Source organism: Dendropsophus ebraccatus, chromosome 6, assembly GCF_027789765.1.
Source record: "Dendropsophus ebraccatus isolate aDenEbr1 chromosome 6, aDenEbr1.pat, whole genome shotgun sequence".
Taxonomy (NCBI): Eukaryota; Metazoa; Chordata; class Amphibia; order Anura; family Hylidae; genus Dendropsophus; species Dendropsophus ebraccatus.
The window spans coordinates 149027217-149051231 of record NC_091459.1 but is presented as its reverse complement, the minus strand read 5'-3'; the positions used below and the strand labels follow the sequence as shown (position 1 = coordinate 149051231).

Genomic DNA, 24015 nt, shown 5'->3' with positions numbered 1-24015 from the left:
AGTCTCCTCACATCAGATTGCAGTGTACAGACTAAGGACTGCAGCCTAGAAATTTCACAACGTAAACCAGAAATCTGCATGCAAACTGGACAGCACCCCAAGTCCCAAAGGGTTCTACGGAAAACTACAGCCAAACAAGAATTACACTGCACCAAACCAGACATCATTTAAGAACAAGTGAAAGCAAGTACTGAAAAAAAAAAGAATCTCGTGCAGTCACCAAACTCCTGCTGTTTTCAAACTACTGCAGTTTTTTAACTACTCACTTTTGCCTCATTGCACTTCTGCCACGCTGCTTCTACCAGTAGTCAACTCTCCTACTATATGGGGGCACAGAGGAGACCTGTCTACTATATGGAGGCACAGAGGAGACCTGTCTACTATATGGAGGCACAGAGGAGACCTGTCTACTATATGGAGGCACAGAGGAGACCTGTCTACTATATGGAGGCACAGAGGAGACCTGTCTACTATATGGAGGCACAGAGGAGACCTGTCTACTATATGGAGGCACAGAGGAGACCTGTCTACTATATGGAGGCACAGAGGAGACCTGACTACTATATGGGGGCACAGAGGAGACCTGTCTACTATATGGAGGCACAGAGGAGACCTGTCTACTATATGGAGGCACAGAGGAGACCTGTCTACTATATGGAGGCACAGAGGAGACCTGTCTACTATATGGAGGCACAGAGGAGACCTGTCTACTATATGGAGGCACAGAGGAGACCTGTCTACTATATGGAGGCACAGAGGAGACCTGACTACTATATGGGGGCACAGAGGAGACCTGTCTACTATATGGGGGCACAGAGGAGACCTGACTACTATATGGGGGCACAGAGGAGACCTGTCTACTATATGGGGGCACAGAGGAGACCTGTCTACTATATGGAGGCACAGAGGAGACCTGACTACTATATGGAGGCACAGAGGAGACCTGACTACTATATGGAGGCACAGAGGAGACCTGTCTACTATATGGGGGCACAGAGGAGACCTGACTACTATATGGGGGCACAGAGGAGACCTGTCTACTATATGGGGGCACAGAGGAGACCTGACTACTATATGCAGGCACAGAGGAGACCTGTCTACTATATGGGGGCACAGAGGAGACCTTACTACTATATGGGGGCACAGAGGAGACCTGACTACTATATGCAGGCACAGAGGAGACCTGTCTACTATATGGGGGCACAGAGGAGACCTTACTACTATATGGGGGCACAGAGGGGACCTGACTACTATATGGTGGCACAGAGGGGACCTGACTACTATATGGTGGCACAGAGGGGACCTGACTACTATATGGTGGCACAAAGGGGACCTGACTACTATATGGTAGCACAGAGGGGAACTGACTACTATATGGTGGCACAGAGGGGAACTGACTACTATATGGTGGCACAAAGGGGAACTGACTACTATATGGTGGCACACTGAGGCATTACTACTATGTTGATTCACAGATTGGACCTTACTACTATATGAGGGCACAGAGGGGGGCCAAATTACTATATGGGGGGAAAGATCACACCTGTGCAGTCTCTCCCTCCTGCAGTCAGTATGTGCAGTCTCCTCTTTTTGTGCAGTCAGTATGTGCAGTTTCTTCCTGCTGTGCAGTCTGTATGTGCAGTCAGTATGTGCAGTCTCCTCTTTTTGTGCAGTCAGTATGTGCAGTCTCTTCCTGCTGTGCAGTCTGTATGTACAGTCTCTCCCTCCTGCAGTCAGTATGTGCAGTCTCTTCTCCCTGTGCAGTCAGTATGTGCAGTCTCTTCCTCCTGTGCAGTCAGTATGTGCAGTCTCTTCCTCCTGTGCAGTCAGTATGTGCAGTTTCTTCCTCCTGTGCAGTCAGTACGGCAGTCAGTATGTGCAGTCTCTTCCACCTGTGCAGTCAGTATGTGCAGTGTCCCTTCGTCCTAGCACATCCTGTCATCAGCTATTCTTGTATGTCTCTATGCTCTGGACTGAAGGTTGCAATGTTGCAGATAAAGCCTGCCAGGGACTTGTTTACATTAGTCATCTCAGAAGGGAGGAGGGAGGAGGAGGAGACAGAGAGAAAAGCTCCCACACAGATTTTTGTGCCTTCAGCAGAAAGCAGCAGCTGAGAACTGGGGGAAGGAGACTGAATAGATAATAACAGGTATGGAAGGAATTGTTAGTCTCACTAGGGCAGCAACATATCAGAAGTTATGTCTGAGTAGAGTACCCCTTTAAGTGAAGTGTTCCACTTCTTTAAGAGCTTGTGGTTACACCGTCCTCACACCTACACCTGTGTGTCCGTGTACCTGGGGGAGGGCACACCTTTCCTTGCCCCAGTGACCAGTGCCGAGCCACTACCCCTAACACCTCGCCCGCTGCTAACACCCGCACCCCCAGGTGACCCCAAACTATCAGTGCTTCTAATCCAGAGGCTCCTCCCCTTCTCTCTCCAGGCTCCACCCCCTCCCTCCAGTGCAGAGACTAAGAGCCCTATTCCACCGGACGATTATCGTTCGCATAATGGTTAACGATTAACGATCTCAAACAACCGCTATTGCGAAAGACCTGAAAACGTTCACTCATTTCCATGGAACGATAATCAATATTATTTCTTCGCTAATTCTTCGCTATTGCGTTCGTATCTACTGCGAATGACCGAACGACGTCTTATTCAATGCGAACGTTTTGCGAACGAGCTACGATAAAAATAGGTCCAGGTCTTATGAAGCGATCAACGATTTCTCGTTCGGTTGTTAATCGTTAACTGCATTTCAACCGAACGATTATTGTTTAGATTCGAACGATTTAACGATAATCTGAACGATAATCGTCCGGTGTAATAGGGCCCTTAGTGACTGGGTCTCTGTGCAGTGTCCCGGTACCTGTGGGACGTTGTTGTGTGGCTGAGGCATCTGTGTACCTGGGTGTTTGTGAGCAGATTATACACAGTCACCTCTACTATTGTTATCTACTATTGCATCTGTGACCATACAGACTGCCAGAGGGACTACTACCCTCATCAGCCTAGGACTACTCCACTCATCCTCCTCATGGACACCACAACTGTCACGTGTGACACATAATGTGCATCAATGACCAAACAACCATCAGGGATGTGTCAGCCAGGCCAGAGCCTTTACAACTAGAAAAACAAGGAATGCTGGGAGCTGTAGTCCTTCATTCCTTAGTATGGCCAGCGGATGGCAGTGAAGCCTTTATAAGGCCATGTTCACACAACGTACGTTCTGTACCAATCACAGCTGTTGTTACAACGGCCGATAGGGAACTTATGTTGTGCTGCAGCTGAGGGAATCCCAGCCAGAGTGTATACACATAATACACACACATATATATATATATATATATATATATATATATATATATATACACACATAGTATACACATAGTACATATATACATACACATAGTATACACATAGTACATATATACATACACATAGTACATATATACATACACATAGTATACACATAGTACATATATACATACACATAGTATACACATAGTACATATATACATACACACAGTATACACATAGTACATATATATACATACACATAGTATACACATAGTACATATATATACACATAGTATACACATAGTACATATATACATACACATAGTATACACATAGTACATATATACATACACATAATATACACATAGTACATATATACATACACATAGTATACACATAGTACATATATACATACACATAGTATACACATAGTACATATATACATACACATAATATACACATAGTACATATATACATAGTATACACATAGTACATATATATACACATAGTACATATATACATACACATAGTATACACATAGTACATATATACATACACATAGTATACACATAGTACATATATACATACACATAATATACACATAGTACATATATACATACACATAGTATACACATAGTACATATATACATACACATAGTACATATATACATACACATAGTACATATATACATACACATAGTATACACATAGTACATATATACATACACATAGTATACACATAGTACATATATACATACACATAGTATACACATAGTACATATATACATAGTATACACATAGTACATATATACATACACATAATATACACATAGTACATATATACATACACATAGTATACACATAGTACATATATACATACACATAGTACATATATACATACACATAGTATACACATAGTACATATATACATACACATAGTATACACATAGTACATATATACATACACATAGTATACACATAGTACATATATACATACACACAGTATACACATAGTACATATATACATACACATAGTATACACATAGTACATATATACATACACATAGTATACACATAGTACATATATATACACATAGTACATATATACATACACACAGTATACACATAGTACATATATACATACACATAGTACATATATACATACACATAGTGCACACATAGTACATATACAAACACATAGTACATATATACATACACATAGTATACACATAGTACATATATACATACACATAGTATACACATAGTACATATATACATACACATAGTATACACATAGTACATATATACATACACATAGTATACACATAGTACATATATACATACACATAATATACACATAGTACATATATATACACATAGTACATATATACATACACATAGTATACACATAGTACATATATACATACACATAGTATACACATAGTACATATATACATACACATAATATACACATAGTACATATATATACACATAGTACATATATACATACACATAGTATACACATAGTACATATATACATACACATAGTACATATATACATACACATAGTATACACATAGTACATATATACATACACATAGTATACACATAGTACATATATACATACACATAGTATACACATAGTACATATATACATACACATAGTACATATATACATACACATAGTATACACATAGTACATATATACATACCCCTGTATACACATAGTACATATATACATACACATAGTATACACATAGTACATATATACATACACATAGTACACACATAGTACATATATATACACATAGTACATATATACATACACATAGTACTCACATAGTACATATATACATACACATAGTATACACATAGTACATATATACATACACATAGTATACACATAGTACATATATACATAGTATACACATAGTACATATATACATACACATAATATACACATAGTACATATATACATACACATAGTATACACATAGTACATATATACATACACATAGTACATATATACATACACATAGTATACACATAGTACATATATACATACACATAGTATACACATAGTACATATATACATACACATAGTATACACATAGTACATATATACATACACATAGTATACACATAGTACATATATACATACACACAGTATACACATAGTACATATATATACATACACATAGTATACACATAGTACATATATACATACACATAGTATACACATAGTACATATATATACACATAGTACATATATACATACACACAGTATACACATAGTACATATATACATACACATAGTACATATATACATACACATAGTGCACACATAGTACATATACAAACACATAGTACATATATACATACACATAGTATACACATAGTACATATATACATACACATAGTATACACATAGTACATATATACATACACATAGTATACACATAGTACATATATACATACACATAGTATACACATAGTACATATATACATACACATAATATACACATAGTACATATATATACACATAGTACATATATACATACACATAGTATACACATAGTACATATATACATACACATAGTATACACATAGTACATATATACATACACATAATATACACATAGTACATATATACATACACATAGTATACACATAGTACATATATACATACACATAGTATACACATAGTACATATATACATACACATAATATTCACATAGTACATATATACATAGTATACACATAGTACATATATATACACATAGTACATATATACATACACATAGTATACACATAGTACATATATACATACACATAGTATACACATAGTACATATATACATACACATAGTATACACATAGTACATATATACATACACATAATATACACATAGTACATATATATACACATAGTACATATATACATACACATAGTATACACATAGTACATATATACATACACATAGTATACACATAGTACATATATACATACACATAATATACACATAGTACATATATACATACACATAGTATACACATAGTACATATATACATACACATAGTATACACATAGTACATATATACATACACATAGTATACACATAGTACATATATACACACACATAGTACATATATACATACACATAATATACACATAGTACATATATACATACACATAGTATACACATAGTACATATATACATACACGTAGTATACACATAGTACATATATATACACATAGTACATATATACATACACATAGTATACACATAGTACATATATACATACACATAGTATACACATAGTACATATATATACACATAGTATACACATAGTACATATATACATACACATAGTATACACATAGTACATATATACATACACATAGTATACACATAGTACATATATACATACACATAGTATACACATAGTACATATATACATACACATAGTATACACATAGTACATATATACATACACATAGTATACACATAGTACATATATACATACACATAGTACATATATACATACACATAGTATACACATAGTACATATATACATACACATAGTATACACATAGTACATATATATACACATAGTACATATATACATACACGTAGTATACACATAGTACATATATACATACACATAGTATACACATAGTTCATATATACATACACATAGTATACACATAGTACATATATACATAGTATACACATAGTACATATATACATACACATAGTACATATATACATACACATAGTATACACATAGTACATATATACATACACATAGTATACACATAGTACATATATATACACATAGTACATATATACATACACGTAGTATACACATAGTACATATATACATACACATAGTACATATATATATACACATAATATACACATAGTACATATATACATACACATAGTATACACATAGTACATATATACATACACATAGTATACACATAGTACATATATATACACATAGTACATATATACATACACATAGTATACACATAATACATATACATACACATAATATACACTCCGGCTGGGATCTCTAGCGGCGCCCTAGAAATATGATATGTCAGTTTTCTGCGGCCGCTATTCAGTGAATAACGTCCGCAGAAAACCATGTCAGTGCACACAGTGAAGCAAGCGGCTGCGGGCCGTACGCTCCATGATGTGCGTGGGGAGTTCAGATGCAGGTGCGCACGGCTGCTCCCGCATCAGACCTCAGCACCGCGACAGATCATCCAGTACCGGCCGGGATGATCTTTTCTGAGACCGGCCGTTCCGTGATCCGGCCGGGTCACGGAACGGCCGGTCTTATAGCAAATGTGAATAAGTTACATATCCTAAATTAGTTTCTTGAAAGTATAGACTTTATCACCACCTGCTGGCCAGGACAGGCACTACGTCTTTGTATTCAGCAGGACTGCCAGTGGAGGGTCGTCCCCCGTCTAGAGCGCCCCCTCTGATCACACATAGGAACAGGGACACAACAGGGACGCAGCTGCCTGCACTGAGGGATTCAGAGCACAAGATCCAACCTATCTACCACAATAGGGGTCTACTTACTGTATGCCTAATATATACAGAGCCCACCTACCTACTATATACAGAGCTCACCTACCTACTATATACAGAGCTCACCTACCCACTATATACAGAGCCAACCTACCTACTATATACAGAGCCCACCTACCTACTATATACAGAGCCCACCTACCTACTATATACAGAGCCCACCTACCTACCATATACAGAGCCCACCTACCTACTGTATGCCTAATATATACAGAGCCCACCTACCTACTATATACAGAGCTCACCTACCTACTATATACAGAGCTCACCTACCTACTATATACAGAGCCCACCTACCTACTATATACAGAGCCCACCTACCTACTATATACAGAGCCCACCTACCTACTGTATGCCTAATATATACAGAGCCCACCTACCTACTATATACAGAGCCAACCTACCTACTATATACAGAGCTCACCTACCTACTATATACAGAGCTCACCTACCTACTATATACAGAGCCCACCTACCTACTATATACAGAGCCAACCTACCTACTATATACAGAGCTCACCTACCTACCATATACAGAGCCCACCTACCTACTATATACAGAGCCAACCTACCTACCATATACAGAGCCCACCTACCTACTATATACAGAGCCAACCTACCTACCATATACAGAGCCCACCTACCTACTGTATGCCTAATATATACAGAGCCCACCTAGCTACTATATACAGAGCCCACCTACCTACTATATACAGAGCTCACCTACCTACTATATACAGAGCTCACCTACCCACTATATACAGAGCCAACCTACCCACTATATACAGAGCCAACCTACCTACTATATACAGAGCCCACCTACCTACCATATACAGAGCTCACCTACCTACTATATACAGAGCTCACCTACCCACTATATACAGAGCCAACCTACCTACTATATACAGAGCCCACCTGCCTACCATATAGAGCCTACCTACTGTATGCCTACTATATACAGAGCCCACCTACCTACTATATAGAGACCACCTACCTACTGTATGGGGGGCACATTATTACTGTATGGGGGCACATTGTTACAGTGTGTGTGGGGGCACATTATTACTGTGTGTGTGGGGGCACATTATTACTGTGTGTGTGGGGGCACATTATTACTGTGTGTGGGCACATTATTACTGTGTGTGTGGGGGCACATTATTACTGTGTGTGGGCACATTATTACTGTGTGTGGGGGGGCACATTATTACTGTGTGTGGGGGGGCACATTATTACTGTGTGTGTGGGGGGGCACATTATTACTGTATGGGGGGCACATTATTACTGTGTGTGTGGGGGCACATTATTACTGTATGGGGGGCACATTATTACTGTGTGTGGGCACATTATTACTGTGTGTGGGCACATTATTACTGTGTGTGGGGGCACATTATTACTGTGTGTGTGGGGGGCACATTATTACTGTGTGTGGGGGGCACATTATTACTGTGTGTGGGGGGCACATTATTACTGTGTGTGGGGGCACATTATTACTGTGTGGGGGGGCACATTATTACTGTGTGTGGGGGCACATTATTACTGTGTGTGGGGGCACATTATTACTGTGTGGGGTGGCACATTATTACTGTGTGGGGGGCACATTATTACTGTGTGTGGGCACATTATTACTGTGTGGGGGGGCACATTATTACTGTGTGGGGGGGCACATTATTACTGTGTGGGGGGGCACATTATTACTGTGTGGGGGGGCACATTATTACTGTGTGGGGGGCACATTATTACTGTGTGTGTGGGCACATTATTACTGTGTGGGGGGCACATTATTACTGTGTGTGTGGGGGGGCACATTATTACTGTGTGTGTGGGGGCACATTATTACTGTGTGGGGGGCACATTATTACTGTGTGGGGGCACATTATTACTGTGTGTGGGGGCACATTATTACTGTATGGGGGGCACATTATTACTGTGTGTGTGGGGGCACATTATTACTGTGTGTGTGGGCACATTATTACTGTGTGTGTGGGGGCACATTATTACTGTATGGGGGGCACATTATTACTGTGTGTGTGGGGGCACATTATTACTGTGTGTGGGCACATTATTACTGTGTGTGGGCACATTATTACTGTGTGTGGGCACATTATTACTGTGTGTGGGGGGCACATTATTACTGTGTGTGGGGGCACATTATTACTGTGTGTGGGGGCACATTATTACTGTGTGGGGGGGCACATTATTACTGTGTGGGGGCACATTATTACTGTGTGTGGGGGGCACATTATTACTGTGTGTGGGGGCACATTATTACTGTGTGTGGGGGCACATTATTACTGTGTGTGGGGCACATTATTACTGTGTGGGGGGCACATTATTACTGTGTTGGGGCACATTATTACTGTGTGGGGGCATATATTACTGTTGGGGGGCACATTATTACTGTGTGGGGTGCACATTATTACTGTGTGGGGGGCACATTATTACTGTGTGGGGGGCACATTATTACTGTGTGTGGGCACATTATTACTGTGTGTGTGGGGGCACATTATTACTGTGTGTGTGGGGGGCACTTATTACTGTGTGGGGGGCACATTATTACTGTGTGTGGGGGCACATTATTACTGTGTGTGTGGGGGCACATTATTACTGGTGTGTGGTGGGGCACATTATTACTGTGTGTGGGGGCACATTATTACTGTGTGTGGGGGGGCACATTAGTACTGTGTTGTGGGGGCACATTATTACTGTGTGTGGGGCACATTATTACTGTGTGGGGGGCACATTATTACTGTGTGTGGGGGCACATTATTACTGTGTGTGGGGCAACATTATTACTGTGTGGGGGGCACATTATTACTGTGTGTGTTGGGGCAATTATTACGTGTGTGGGGCACATTATTACTGTATGGGGGGCACTAGTTATTACTGTGTTGGGGGGCACTATTGATTACTGTGTGTGGGGGCACATTATACTGTGTGGGGGCACATTATTACTGTGTGGGGGGCACATTATTACTGTGTGGGGGCACATTATTACTGTGTGTGGGGGGGCACATTATTACTGTGTGTGTGGGGGCCACATTATACTGGTGTGGGGCACATTATTACTGTATGGGGGGCACATTATTACTGTGTGTGTGGGGGGCACATTATTACTGTACTGGGGGGCACATTATTACTGTGTGTGGGGGCACATTATTAACTGTGTAGTGGGCACATTATTACTGTGTGGGGGCACATTATTACTGTGTGGGGGGGGCACATTATTACTGTGTGTGGGGGGCACATTATTACTGTTGTGTGGGGGCACATTATTACTGTGTGTGGGGGCACATTATTACTGTATGGGGGGCACATTATTACTGTGTGTGGGGGGGCACATTATTACGTGTGTTGTGGGGGGCACATTATTACTGTGTGTGTGGGGGGCACATTATTACTGTGTGTGTGGGGGCACATTATTACTGTGTGTGGGGGCACATTATTACTGTATGGGGGGCACATTATTACTGTGTGTGGGGGCACATTATTACTGTGTGTGGGGGGCAAGTTATTACTGTGTGTGTGGGGGCACATTATTACTGTATGGGGGGCACATTATTACTGTGTGTGTGGGGGCACATTATTACTGTGTGTGTGGGGGCACATTATTACTGTGTGTGTGGGGGGGCACATTATTACTGTGTGGGGGGCACATTATTACTGTGTGTGGGGGCACATTATTACTGTGTGTGTGGGGGCACATTATTACTGTGTGTGGGGGCACATTATTACTGTGTGTGGGGGGCACATTATTACTGTGTTTTGGGGCACATTATTACTGTGTGTGGGGGCACATTATTACTGTGTGTGGGGGCACATTATTACTGTGTGTGGGGGCACATTATTACTGTGTGGGGGGGCACATTATTACTGTGTGTGGGGGGGCACATTATTACTGTGTGTGTGGGGGCACATTATTACTGTGTGTGGGGGGCACATTATTACTGTGTGTGTGGGGGCACATTATTACTGTGTGGGGGGGCACATTATTACTGTGTGTGGGGGCACATTATTACTGTGTGGGGGGCACATTATTACTGTGTGTGGGGGCACATTATTACTGTGTGTGGGGGCACATTATTACTGTGTGTGGGCACATTATTACTGTGTGGGGGGCACATTATTACTGTGTGTGGGGCACATTATTACTGTGTGTGGGGGGGCACATTATTACTGTGTGTGTGGGGGGGCACATTATTACTGTATGGGGGGCACATTATTACTGTGTGTGTGGGGGCACATTATTACTGTATGGGGGGCACATTATTACTGTGTGTGGGGGCACATTATTACTGTGTGGGGGCACATTATTACTGTGTGTGGGGGCACATTATTACTGTGTGGGGGCACATTATTACTGTGTGTGGGGGGCACATTATTACTGTGTGTGTGGGGGCACATTATTACTGTGTGGGGGCACATTATTACTGTATGGGGGGCACATTATTACTGTGTGTGTGGGGGCACATTATTACTGTATGGGGGGCACATTATTACTGTGTGTGGGGGCACATTATTACTGTGTGTGGGCACATTATTACTGTGTGGGGGCACATTATTACTGTGTGGGGGGGCACATTATTACTGTGTGTGGGGGCACATTATTACTGTGTGTGGGGGCACATTATTACTGTGTGTGGGGGCACATTATTACTGTGTGGGGGGCACATTATTACTGTGTGTGGGGGGGCATATTATTACTGTGTGTGTGGGGGGGCACATTATTACTGTGTGTGTGGGGGGCACATTATTACTGTGTGTGTGGGGACACATTATTACTGTGTGTGGGGGCACATTATTACTGTGTGGGGGGGCACATTATTACTGTGTGTGGGCAGATTATTACTGTGTGTGTGGGGGCACATTATTACTGTGTGTGTGGGGACACATTATTACTGTGTGTGGGGGCACATTATTACTGTGTGTGGGGGCACATTATTACTGTGTGGGGGCAGATTATTACTGTGTGTGTGGGGGCACATTATTACTGTGTGGGGGCAGATTATTACTGTGTGTGTGGGGGCACATTATTACTGTATGGGGGGCACATTATTACTGTGTGTGTGGGGGCACATTATTACTGTGTGTGTGGGGGCACATTATTACTGTGTGTGTGGGGGGGCACATTATTACTGTGTGTGTGGGGGCACATTATTACTGTGTGTGTGGGGGCACATTATTACTGTGTGTGGGCACATTATTACTGTGTGAGGGCACATTATTACTGTGTGTGGGCACATTATTACTGTGTGGGGGCTTATTATTACTGTGTGGGGGGGCACATTATTACTGTGTGGGGGCACATTATTACTGTGTGGGGGGCACATTATTACTGTATGGGGGGCACATTATTACTGTGTGTGTGGGCACATTATTACTGTGTGTGTGGGCACATTATTACTGTGTGTGTGGGGGGGCACATTATTACTGTGTGGGGGGCACATTATTACTGTGTGTGTGGGGGCACATTATTACTGTGTGTGGGGGGGCACATTATTACTGTGTGTGTGGGGGCACATTATTACTGTATGGGGGGCACATTATTACTGTGTGTGTGGGGGCACATTATTACTGTGTGTGGGCACATTATTACTGTGTGTGGGCACATTATTACTGTGTGTGGGCACATTATTACTGTGTGTGGGGGGCACATTATTACTGTGTGTGGGGGCACATTATTACTGTGTGTGGGGGCACATTATTACTGTGTGGGGAGGCACATTATTACTGTGTGGGGGCACATTATTACTGTGTGTGGGGGGCACATTATTACTGTGTGTGGGGGCACATTATTACTGTGTGTGGGGGCACATTATTACTGTGTGTGGGGGCACATTATTACTGTGTGGGGGCACATTATTACTGTGTGGGGGGCACATTATTACTGTGTGGGGGCACATTATTACTGTGTGTGGGGGGGCACATTATTACTGTGTGTGTGGGGGCACATTATTACTGTGTGGGGGCACATTATTACTGTATGGGGGGCACATTATTACTGTGTGTGTGGGGGCACATTATTACTGTATGGGGGGCACATTATTATTGTGTGTGGGGGCACATTATTACTGTGTGTGGGCACATTATTACTGTGTGGGGGCACATTATTACTGTGTGGGGGGGCACATTATTACTGTGTGTGGGGGCACATTATTACTGTGTGTGGGGGCACATTATTACTGTGTGTGGGGGCACATTATTACTGTGTGGGGGCACATTATTACTGTGTGTGGGGGGGCACATTATTACTGTGTGTGTGGGGGGGCACATTATTACTGTGTGTGTGGGGGGGCACATTATTACTGTGTGTGTGGGGACACATTATTACTGTGTGTGGGGGCACATTATTACTGTGTGTGTGGGGGCACATTATTACCGTGTGGGGGCACATTATTACTGTGTGGGGGCAGATTATTACTGTGTGTGTGGGGGCACATTATTACCGTGTGGGGGCACATTATTACTGTGTGGGGGCACATTATTACTGTGTGGGGGCACATTATTACTGTGTGTGGGGGCACATTATTACTGTGTGGGGGCACATTATTACTGTGTGGGGGCACATTATTACTGTGTGTGGGGGCACATTATTACTGTGTGGGGGGGCACATTATTACTGTGTGGGGGCACATTATTACTGTGTGTGGGGGCACATTATTACTGTGTGTGGGGGCACATTATTACTGTGTGTGGGGGGCACATTATTACTGTGTGTGTGGGGGGCACATTATTACTGTGTGTGGGGGCACATTATTACTGTGTGTGGGGGCACATTATTACTGTGTGGGGGCACATTATTACTGTGTGGGGGGGCACATTATTACTGTGTGTGTGGGGGGCACATTATTACTGTGTGTGGGGGCACATTATTACTGTGTGGGGGCACATTATTACCGTGTGTGGGGGGGCACATTATTACTTTGTGTGTGGGGGGCACATTATTACTGTGTGTGGGCACATTATTTCTGTGTGTGGGGCACATTATTACTGTATGGGGGGCACATTATTACTGTTATTACTAATGTTATTGAGGGAGGGCACTATGGGTGGGGACCTTTTTGTCCCTTGCCCTGGTACATTATGGGTGAGTGCCCGCTTCCCTTGGGGTCACCTATCCCCCCATCTCTCACCTCCAGCAGCTCCTGTTGCTGCAGATCAGGATCTTCTCCCCAGAGGAGCAGACACTGCAGTAGCTCTGCCGCCCCTCCTCGTCTACATAGTAGCCCCAGCTCAGGAACCAGGTCTACAGGGGGGAGAGGAGGGACAGCAGTGTATGAGGGTGGGTCCGCCGCAGATATACCCCCCCCCCCCGGTGACCCCTGTATATCACAGCCTCCTCATGATTGTAGTCCCCTGTATACTCTATGGGAGAATCATTACCGTACATCTGCTGCACAGACCCCCAACAAAGAGGGGGTGCCGGCCGGTGACGCCCAGGACTCCACAAGCCAGGCAAAAATCTGTAAGAAGGAGAAGACGTCACAAGATGGTCTGATGGTGGGAGATACGAGTATGAGTATGAGTGGAGACTCCACACACGTCCCTCACCTTCCAGGTCTCTTAGCTCCTTCCTCACATCATCAATGAGGCGCCCTGAAAAACAGAAAGGACCCATATGTGTACCCATGTTATACCATAATCTGTGCCCATGTTATACCATAATCTGTAACTATGTTATATCATAATCTGTACCCATGTTATACCATAATCTGCGCCCATGTTATACCATAATCTATGTCCATTTTATACCATAATCTGCAACCATGTTATACCATAATCTGTGCCCATCTTATACCATAATCTGTGCCCATGTTATACCATAATCTGTACCTATGTTATATCATAATCTGTGCCCATGTTATACCATAATCTGTACCCATGTTATATCAATAGCCGTACCCATTTTATACCATAATCTGCACCCATTTTATACCATTATTTGTACCCATGTTATACCATAATCTGTACCCATGTTGTAACTCTCTGTCCCCCCCCTCTGGCTCTCTGCCCCCCCCCTCCGGCACTCTGTCCCCCCCCCTCCTCTGGCTCTCTGTCCCCCCCTCCGGCTCTCTGTCCCCCTGCAGTGTCCCAGTACAGGCTGTCCCTTTCTCACTTTAAATCTACTTTTATTATTATGGTCCTGCCTGTCCTGGTAACTCTATGCACTGCAACTACTTGCTGTTTCACCCCTATTGCTCTCAGGATCCTGTACAATTCTATGTATGTTTCTGTGTGTATAACTATGTACAGTGGTATACAGAGGCTGGTGATCACGTGACCGTGCCCCGTAGCCATGGTTCCTCCAATGGCCGTCGAGCTTTGGCCAGGGGTTACCATGTGACTTCCCATTATTGCGTAGTTCTGTCCTCTACCTCAAGAAGGACGGATGTATTCCTGCAGCCCCTCTTCACCTTTAGAAGAGAGGCTGGTGCGTTGCTGTTGCAGTTATCGGCTGTCCGTCTGCTCAAGTGCCAGGAGTATCCTCTCATCTGGGTGTCGTTCCTGTTCTCCATCTCCTCATCAACTCAAGATATTCACTGCAAGTACTCTAATCCACCCAGCCTCTCTATTCCTCTATCACTACTACTCCCATCATCCGGCACGTTTCACTCTCAGCCTATGCAGCACCACCCTTGCTCTGCAAGTCCTGCATAGTACTGCAGACCGGCCTCCAGCTGTGCCACCCTCGTGCCCTAACCGTGACCACTCTACATCCCACAGCTGCCCCGGTTACTGGCTGCAATACCATCCGCACTGCGGAGTGACCCCCTCGGGTCAGGGCATCGCATTTTGGCGTCACGAACAGGATACACCAGGCGGTGTCCATCATTCTACTGTCTGCAAGCTAGTCGTCCCCCAAAGAGACTTTGCCCGATTATCATGGGTGTAATTGAAGTGCTCCGGGCCTCAGACTGTGCACAAAATGGCCGCTGTCTTCTTCAATTTTTAGCTGCGCCATACCCCGGAGAGGAGGGGGTTAACCGCCTTGCTGCTAAAGAGCGGGAATCGCACCATAGACTTTGCATGGACTGGTCCTGATTGGCTGCCTGTGCCAGATGACGTCACTGTTGCCGGGCAGACTACAGGGCCGGAACTTCAGCCCCTGCGCTCCGCCTCCTCCCAGGTCCTCAAGGCCGCGCCAGAACGTGACAACATGGCGACCCCCGAGGAGTGCATCTCTGCTGCCGCTGCTCCAGTAGTGCCCGAGTGTCCCGAAAGCCTATTGGAATTGGACCAGGCCTGTCTCCTAGCTCCGCTACCTCCGGACAGCGACTCCAGCAGAGGCTCCGCTGCGTCGGAGGACGCAGGTTCCACCCGGGCCTCCACTCCGCTCCGCACTGACCGGGCCGAGGAGTCCTTAGCTGATGACAGTCTCTCCTTGGGCACTGGCCGTTCTAGTGAATCCGACCTGGCCTTCTCCATCGGAGGATCCACTTCACCAGACGGTGACTTGAGTGTGAGTAGTGAAGCCCCGGGGCCCCCTATCCCTGTCCCTAGCGGGGAAAGAAACCTCAAAGCTTCCTGCTTTACGAGCCCCTGGCGGCTTCCGGGGCCCGAGACACCTCCATTACCCCAGTGGGTGTTCCGGGATGAGCCAGCCATCGTTAAGCTAGCAGAGGAGATCCGACAGGCACTGTTTCTGCTTCCGCCCGCCACTAAAACCACTTTCACTATGGTTACGACGGTACCAGCGCCTCTACTTCTGTCCGGCACACCACCACAGCTCCCAGTGCCAGTGAGGTACCACCTGTCAAAACCGGCCTAGCGCCTGAACCGCCTCCTGCCGTGCCTTACCCGGATTATGCCCCGCTCTGGGGACACCCCTACACCCCATACCTGGAGTCCAATGCTGCATCCGAGCGGCTCTTTATTCGGAAGCTCAAATGACCCAGGCCAGGCTCAGCCCCTCTGGAGAGAAGAAGGGGCACCGTCACTAAGTTTGATAAGAAGCGGGGTTATGGCTTAGTGATGGACTCATACACCGGCCTCCTGGTGTTAGTCAATCGCCGGGCTGTTACGAGGGACTATCAGCCGGGTTATCTGAACAACCTCACTCCCGGGGAGATTGTGGAATATACCCTCGTAGGGTCCCCAAAGGTCCCTGGGCTGCAGCTGTGACTAGGCCTAAGAAGGCTGTACAACGGCCCTTCTTGCCAACCCCCTCAGAGGATTGGGACGAGGACTGGCAAGACTTTACCCCCTTGGGATCTCTCAAGGCTATTTCCAGAGCTGCAGCTTCCACCCCCACATCGGTTCCGTCTGCTGCTTCCACTGTGGTGGCTAAAGCCGCTTCTTCCCTGTCACCACGGTGACATATCATGTGGCTCCTATAGTCTCCCCTGTCACCACGGTAACCCCTAGCATTGTGATCACCACTACCCCTAGGGATGCCTCTTCTTCTGGCCCTCCATGTGTTTGCTACCCATGGCAGAAGAAGAGGAAGAAACCTGCTGGGGAGTCCTCTGCCTCCTATTAAGGCTCCAGTCCGGAGCTCGGCCCTATGGGATATACTGTTCTGTTGTTTTTTTTTTCTTTTGTTGTTTACTGTTCTGCTCTGTTCAGGTTCTTGTGTGATTAAAGTTTATCTGCAACGTTTAAGGTTCGCACCTGGTCCTCCTGACCAAGCTCCCTGCACTATCCAGCCATGTGATGATGGACACTCAGGTTATTGTATTGTTCTCTAGTGCCTGTCCCATTCTCTAGTGCCCGTCCCATTCTCTAGTGCCTGTCCCATTCTCTAGTGCCTGTCCCATTCTCTAGTGCCCGTCCCATTCTCTAGTGCCCGTCCCATTCTCTAGTGCCCGTCCCATTCTCTAGTGCCCGTCCCATTCTCTAGTGCCCGTCCCATTCTCTAGTGCCCGTCCCATTCTCTAGTGCCCGTCCCATTCTCTAGTGCCTGTCCCATTCTCTAGTGCCCGTCCCATTCTCTAGTGCCCGTCCCATTCTCTAGTGCCCGTCCCATTCTCTAGTGCCCGTCCCATTCTCTAGTGCCCGTCCCATTCTCTAGTGCCCGTCCCATTCTCTAGTGCCCGTCCCATTCTCTAGTGCCCGTCCCATTCTCTAGTGCCTGTCCCATTCTCTAGTGCCCGTCCCATTCTCTACTGCCCGTCCCATTCTCTAGTGCCCGTCCCATTCTCTAGTGCCTGTCCCATTCTCTAGTGCCTGTCCCATTCTCTAGTGCCCGTCCCATTCTCTAGTGCCCGTCCCATTCTCTAGTGCCTGTCCCATTCTCTAGTGCCCGTCCCATTCTCTAGTGCCCGTCCCATTCTCTAGTGCCTGTCCCAGAGCCTTTTACATGGACAATGGTCTAATTGCCTAAAAGAGACTCCACCTAACAGAGACACTTAACCCATTATTCCCCAAAGTACTTTTTATGATTATGGGATATCAACAGGTTATTATTGCACTTATTCTAGTGATGCACCTATTTCTATGTTGCACTTCAAGTCGTATCAAGGGTATTTGTGTATTTCCTCCTCTGAGTCAGCAGAAGGTCCCTGAGAGCCTCAGAGTAGAACCGAGCCGAAGAACCTTGTCTCCACTCAGAGTAGAGCGCCTCTTTTGGAAAACAGTCTATATTTTTCTGGTGTCAGAGTCAGATAGCTCCTCCTCTGAGTAAGAGAAGTCAGTCTATATACATCTCAGAGAAAGTATAGTTTTGTAGGAGTGTATTTTCTTATAAAGTCTTGTGTTTTCCATTACAGTATTATTATATCTACAACTGGAAAGATTAGTGGAGCCAGTTTTCTTCAGATTTCTTCAGATCTATTTGAGCCAGTTCACCTTAAGACCTCACAGTGTTTGTTGTCTTCTGTGTTTCCCTTCCTTTTGTTTCCAGTATTTGTTCACCTCTGTCTTGTCCCCACATAGTAGTTATCACACATAGTCACACTCAACCTTTACATTTGTCCATACACATCGCACCCTGGATTCCTTTTCGTGTGTTCGGCCTATGGAGTGCTTGTGTGGTATGATTGGGTGGTGTGTATGAGGGTACCTAGATGTATGTTTGCTTTTATTATTTTATTCTTTCTCTTCCAGGTGTCCAGGACACTTCACACAAACACCCAAGGCAGTACACAGGTCTTCACAGTTCTCTTTTTCCAGTAGGGTAACACATTTCACTGTAAACCTACTGTCTAACTGGCTGGAATATTGAGGGTCACCCGCCAGCAGTTAAGTTGTCCTGGCTTACATGTCAGATGGTTCACGCACTAACTACCTGTAACCAGAGTAAGTTAGGCACCCCTAGGTGAAGTCCTGCCACTAGGGTTTTCTTCTTCTTCACTCTCCCTGTTGCCACCTGTGCCTTGAGCGTGGGAAACACACACTTCAACACTCACAGTCACCATTCATTCCTGTTGTCTAATTGTCCAGTCCATTCATGTACCCCTCCAGATTCGCCGAGGTCGGCTCAAACTTGCTAGGGAGGTATGCAGTGTCCCAGAACAGGCTGTCCCTTTCTCACTTTAAGTCTATTTTTATTATTATGGTCCTGCCTGTCCTGGTAACTCTATGCACTGCAACTACTTGCTGTTTTACCCCTATTGCTCTCAGGATCCTGTACAATTCTATGTATGTTTCTGTGTGTATAACTATGTACAGTGGTATGCAGAGGCTGGTGATCACGTGACCGTGCCCCGTAACCATGGTTCCTCCAATGGCCGTTTAGCTTTGGCCAGGGGTTACCATGTGACTTCCCCTTATTGGATAGTTCTGTCCTCTACCTCAAGAAGGACGGATGTGTTCCTGCGGCCACAGAAGAGTGGCTGGTGCGTTGCTGTTGCAGTTATCGGCTGATCGCCTGCTCAAGTACCTGGAGTATCCTCTCATCTGGGTGTCGTTCCGGTTCTCCATCTCCTCATCAATTCAAGATATTCACTGCAAGTACTCTAATCCACCCAGCCTCACTATTCCTCTATCACTACTACTCCCATCATCCGGCACGCTTCGCCTCAGCCTATGCAGCACCACCTTTGCTCTGTTTGTACAAATCTGCTATATACCCGGTTGCATCCGGAAGAGACTGTTGCTACCAGTTACCTCAGTTACAATAAAACTGTAACCACTGCTGTTACTGAGCCCTGGCATTGGTGTCCAATATCTGGTGCCCTGACTAGGTACAACGAGGAATCGCATGCCCAGTGTCTCCGCATAGTACCGCAGACCGGCCTACAGCTTTCCCACCCTCATGCCCTAACCAGGACCACTCTACATCCCACAGCTGCCCCAGTTACTGCCTGCAATACCATCCGCACTGCGGAGTGACCCCCTCGGGTCAGGGCATCGCACCCCCCCCTCCGGCTCTCTGGCCCCCCCCCCTCCGGCTCTCTGTCCCCCCCTCCGGCTCCCTGTCCCCCCCCCTCCGGGTTGTACCATGTTAGTTATCTTTCTTGGACTGACCTCGTTTCTGCAGATTCCTCTTTCTCCTCGCTTTCTCCATGAGATACGATTCCTCATCATCAGGAACATAGATATAATCGACTGTAAGGAAAAGGGATCAGTCAGACCACCCATATGTGATATACGCATCCCCCCGCCTGTATACATGTCCCTCCTGCCCTGTATACATGTCCCCCCCGCCCAGTATACATGTCCCCCCGCCCAGTATACATGTCCCCCCCGCCCAGAATACATACCCCCCGCCCTGTATACATGTCCCCCCTGCCCTGTATACATGTCCCCCCCGCCCAGTATACATGTCCCCTCGCCCTGTATACATGTCCCCCCTGCCCTGTATACATGTCCCCCCCGCCCAGTATACATGTCCCCCCGCCCAGTATACATGTCCCCCCCGCCCAGAATACATACCCCCCGCCCTGTATACATGTCCCCCCTGCCCTGTATACATGTCCCCCCCGCCCAGTATACATGTCCCCTCGCCCTGTATACATGTCCCCCCTGCCCTGTATACATGTCCCCCCCGCCCAGTATACATGTCCCCCCCGCCCAGTATACATGTCCCCCCGCTAAGTATACATGTCCCCCCGCCTGTATACATGTCCCCCCACCTGTATACATGTCCCCCCGCTCAGTATACATGTCCCCCCCACCCTGTATACATGTCCCCCCCGCCCTGTATACATGTCCCCCCCCGCCCAATATACATGTCCCCCACCATGTGTTTTAATACAATACAGTTCTAAAAGCCATAGAGACCCCCATATCACTGCCACACAGTGCCACCCATATCACTGACCACACAATGCCCCCATATCACTGACCACACAGTGCCCCCCCATATCACTGACCACAAAGTGCCCCCCCCATATCACTGACCACACAGTGCCCCCCATATCACCGACCATACAGTGCCCCCCATATCACTGACCACACAGTGCCCCCCATATCACCGACCACACAGTGCCCCATATCACCGACCACACAGTGCCCCCCGATATCACTGACCACACAGTGCCCCCCATATCACTGACCACACAGTGCCCCCCCCATATCACTGACCACACAGTGCCCCCCAATATCACTGACCACACAGTGACCCCCCATATCACCGACCACACAGTGCCCCCCCATATCACTGACCACACAGCGCTCCCATATCACTGACCACACAGTGCTCCCCATATCACCGACCACACAGTGCCCCCCATATCACTGCCACACAGTGCCCCCCATATCACCGACCACACAGTGCCCCCCATATCACTGCCACACAGTGCCCCCCCATGTCACTGACGACACAGTGCCCCCATATCACCGACCACACAGTGCCCCCCATATCACTGACCACACAGTGCCCCCCCATGTCACTGACGACACAGTGCCCCCATATGTCACTGACGACACAGTGCCCCCATATCACCGACCACACAGTGCCCCCCATATCACTGACCACACAGTGCCCCCCATATCACTGACCACACAGTGCCCCCCATATCACCGACCACACAGTGCCCCCCATATCACTGCCACACAGTGCCCCCCCATGTCACTGACGACACAGTGCCCCCCATATCACCGACCACACAATGCCCCCCCATATCACTGACCACACAGTGCCCCCCATATCACTGACCACACAGTGCCCCCCATATCACTGACCACACAGTGCCCCCCCATATCACTGACCACACAGTGCCCCCCATATCACTGACCACACAGTGCCCCCCCATATCACTGACCACACAGTGCCCCCCATATCACTGACCACACAGTGCCCCCCATATCACCGACCACACAGTGCCCCCCATATCACTGCCACACAGTGCCCCCCCATGTCACTGACCACACAGTGCCCCCCATATCACCGACCACACAGTGCCCCCCATATCACTGCCACACAGTGCCCCCCCATGTCACTGACCACACAGTGCCCCCCATATCACCGACCACACAGTGCCCCCCCATATCACTGACCACACAGTGCCCCCCCATATCACTGACCACACAGTGCCCCCCATATCACCGACCATACAGTGCCCCCCATATCACTGCCACACAGTGCCCCCCCATGTCACTGACGACACAGTGCCCCCCCATATCACTGACCACACAGTGACCCCCATATCACTGACCACACAGTGACCCCAATATTACTGACCACACAGTGCCCCCCATATCACCGACCACACAGTGCCCCCCCATGACACTGACCACACAGTGCCCCCCCATATCACTGACCACACAGTGCCCCCCATATCACCGACCACACAGTGCCCCCCATATCACCGACCACACAGTGCCCCCCATATCACCGACCACACAGTGCCCCCAATATCACTGACCACACAGTGCCCCCCCATATCATAGAAACATAGATTATGTAGAAACATGGGGGCACCTGATGTGTTGTCATCATCATCATCATCATCTATCATCTTCTTCCTCTTTGAGCTTCCCGCTGTAGAACCTGGTTCATCCTCCTCCTCACTGGACTCCACATATATGTAGTCTGCTATAATATAGGAACAAGCAGAGACAGCGCTCCATGGTGTAGAAGTATCAAACAGCGGTAAGGGTGGGCGCCCTGACCTGGGGGAGATGGGCAGACCGAGGCATAACCCTCACTACAGCGTCTGCGGGACTATGGGATATGGGGGGCACTGTGTGGTCAGGAATATGGGGGCACTGTGTGGTC

At 46.2% G+C, this 24015-nt stretch overlaps 1 protein-coding gene across 3 annotated transcripts in view; it reads right to left on the bottom strand.

The window, feature by feature from the left end:
* Positions 1 to 24015, bottom strand: part of LOC138795156 (DNA (cytosine-5)-methyltransferase 3A-like) — a 99931-nt gene that overhangs the window by 27272 nt on the left and 48644 nt on the right. For 2 of the 3 annotated variants that reach the window (XM_069974137.1, XM_069974138.1), the window contains exons 6-10: positions 23719 to 23832; positions 21321 to 21401; positions 15465 to 15509; positions 15297 to 15376; positions 15047 to 15159 (exon numbers count right to left, since the gene is read on the bottom strand). In XM_069974137.1, the coding sequence (XP_069830238.1) occupies positions 15047 to 15159; positions 15297 to 15376; positions 15465 to 15509; positions 21321 to 21401; positions 23719 to 23832 (433 nt within the window). The remainder of the gene's footprint in view (positions 1 to 15046; positions 15160 to 15296; positions 15377 to 15464; positions 15510 to 21320; positions 21402 to 23718; positions 23833 to 24015) is intronic. The other variant, XM_069974139.1, reaches the window with a different exon arrangement.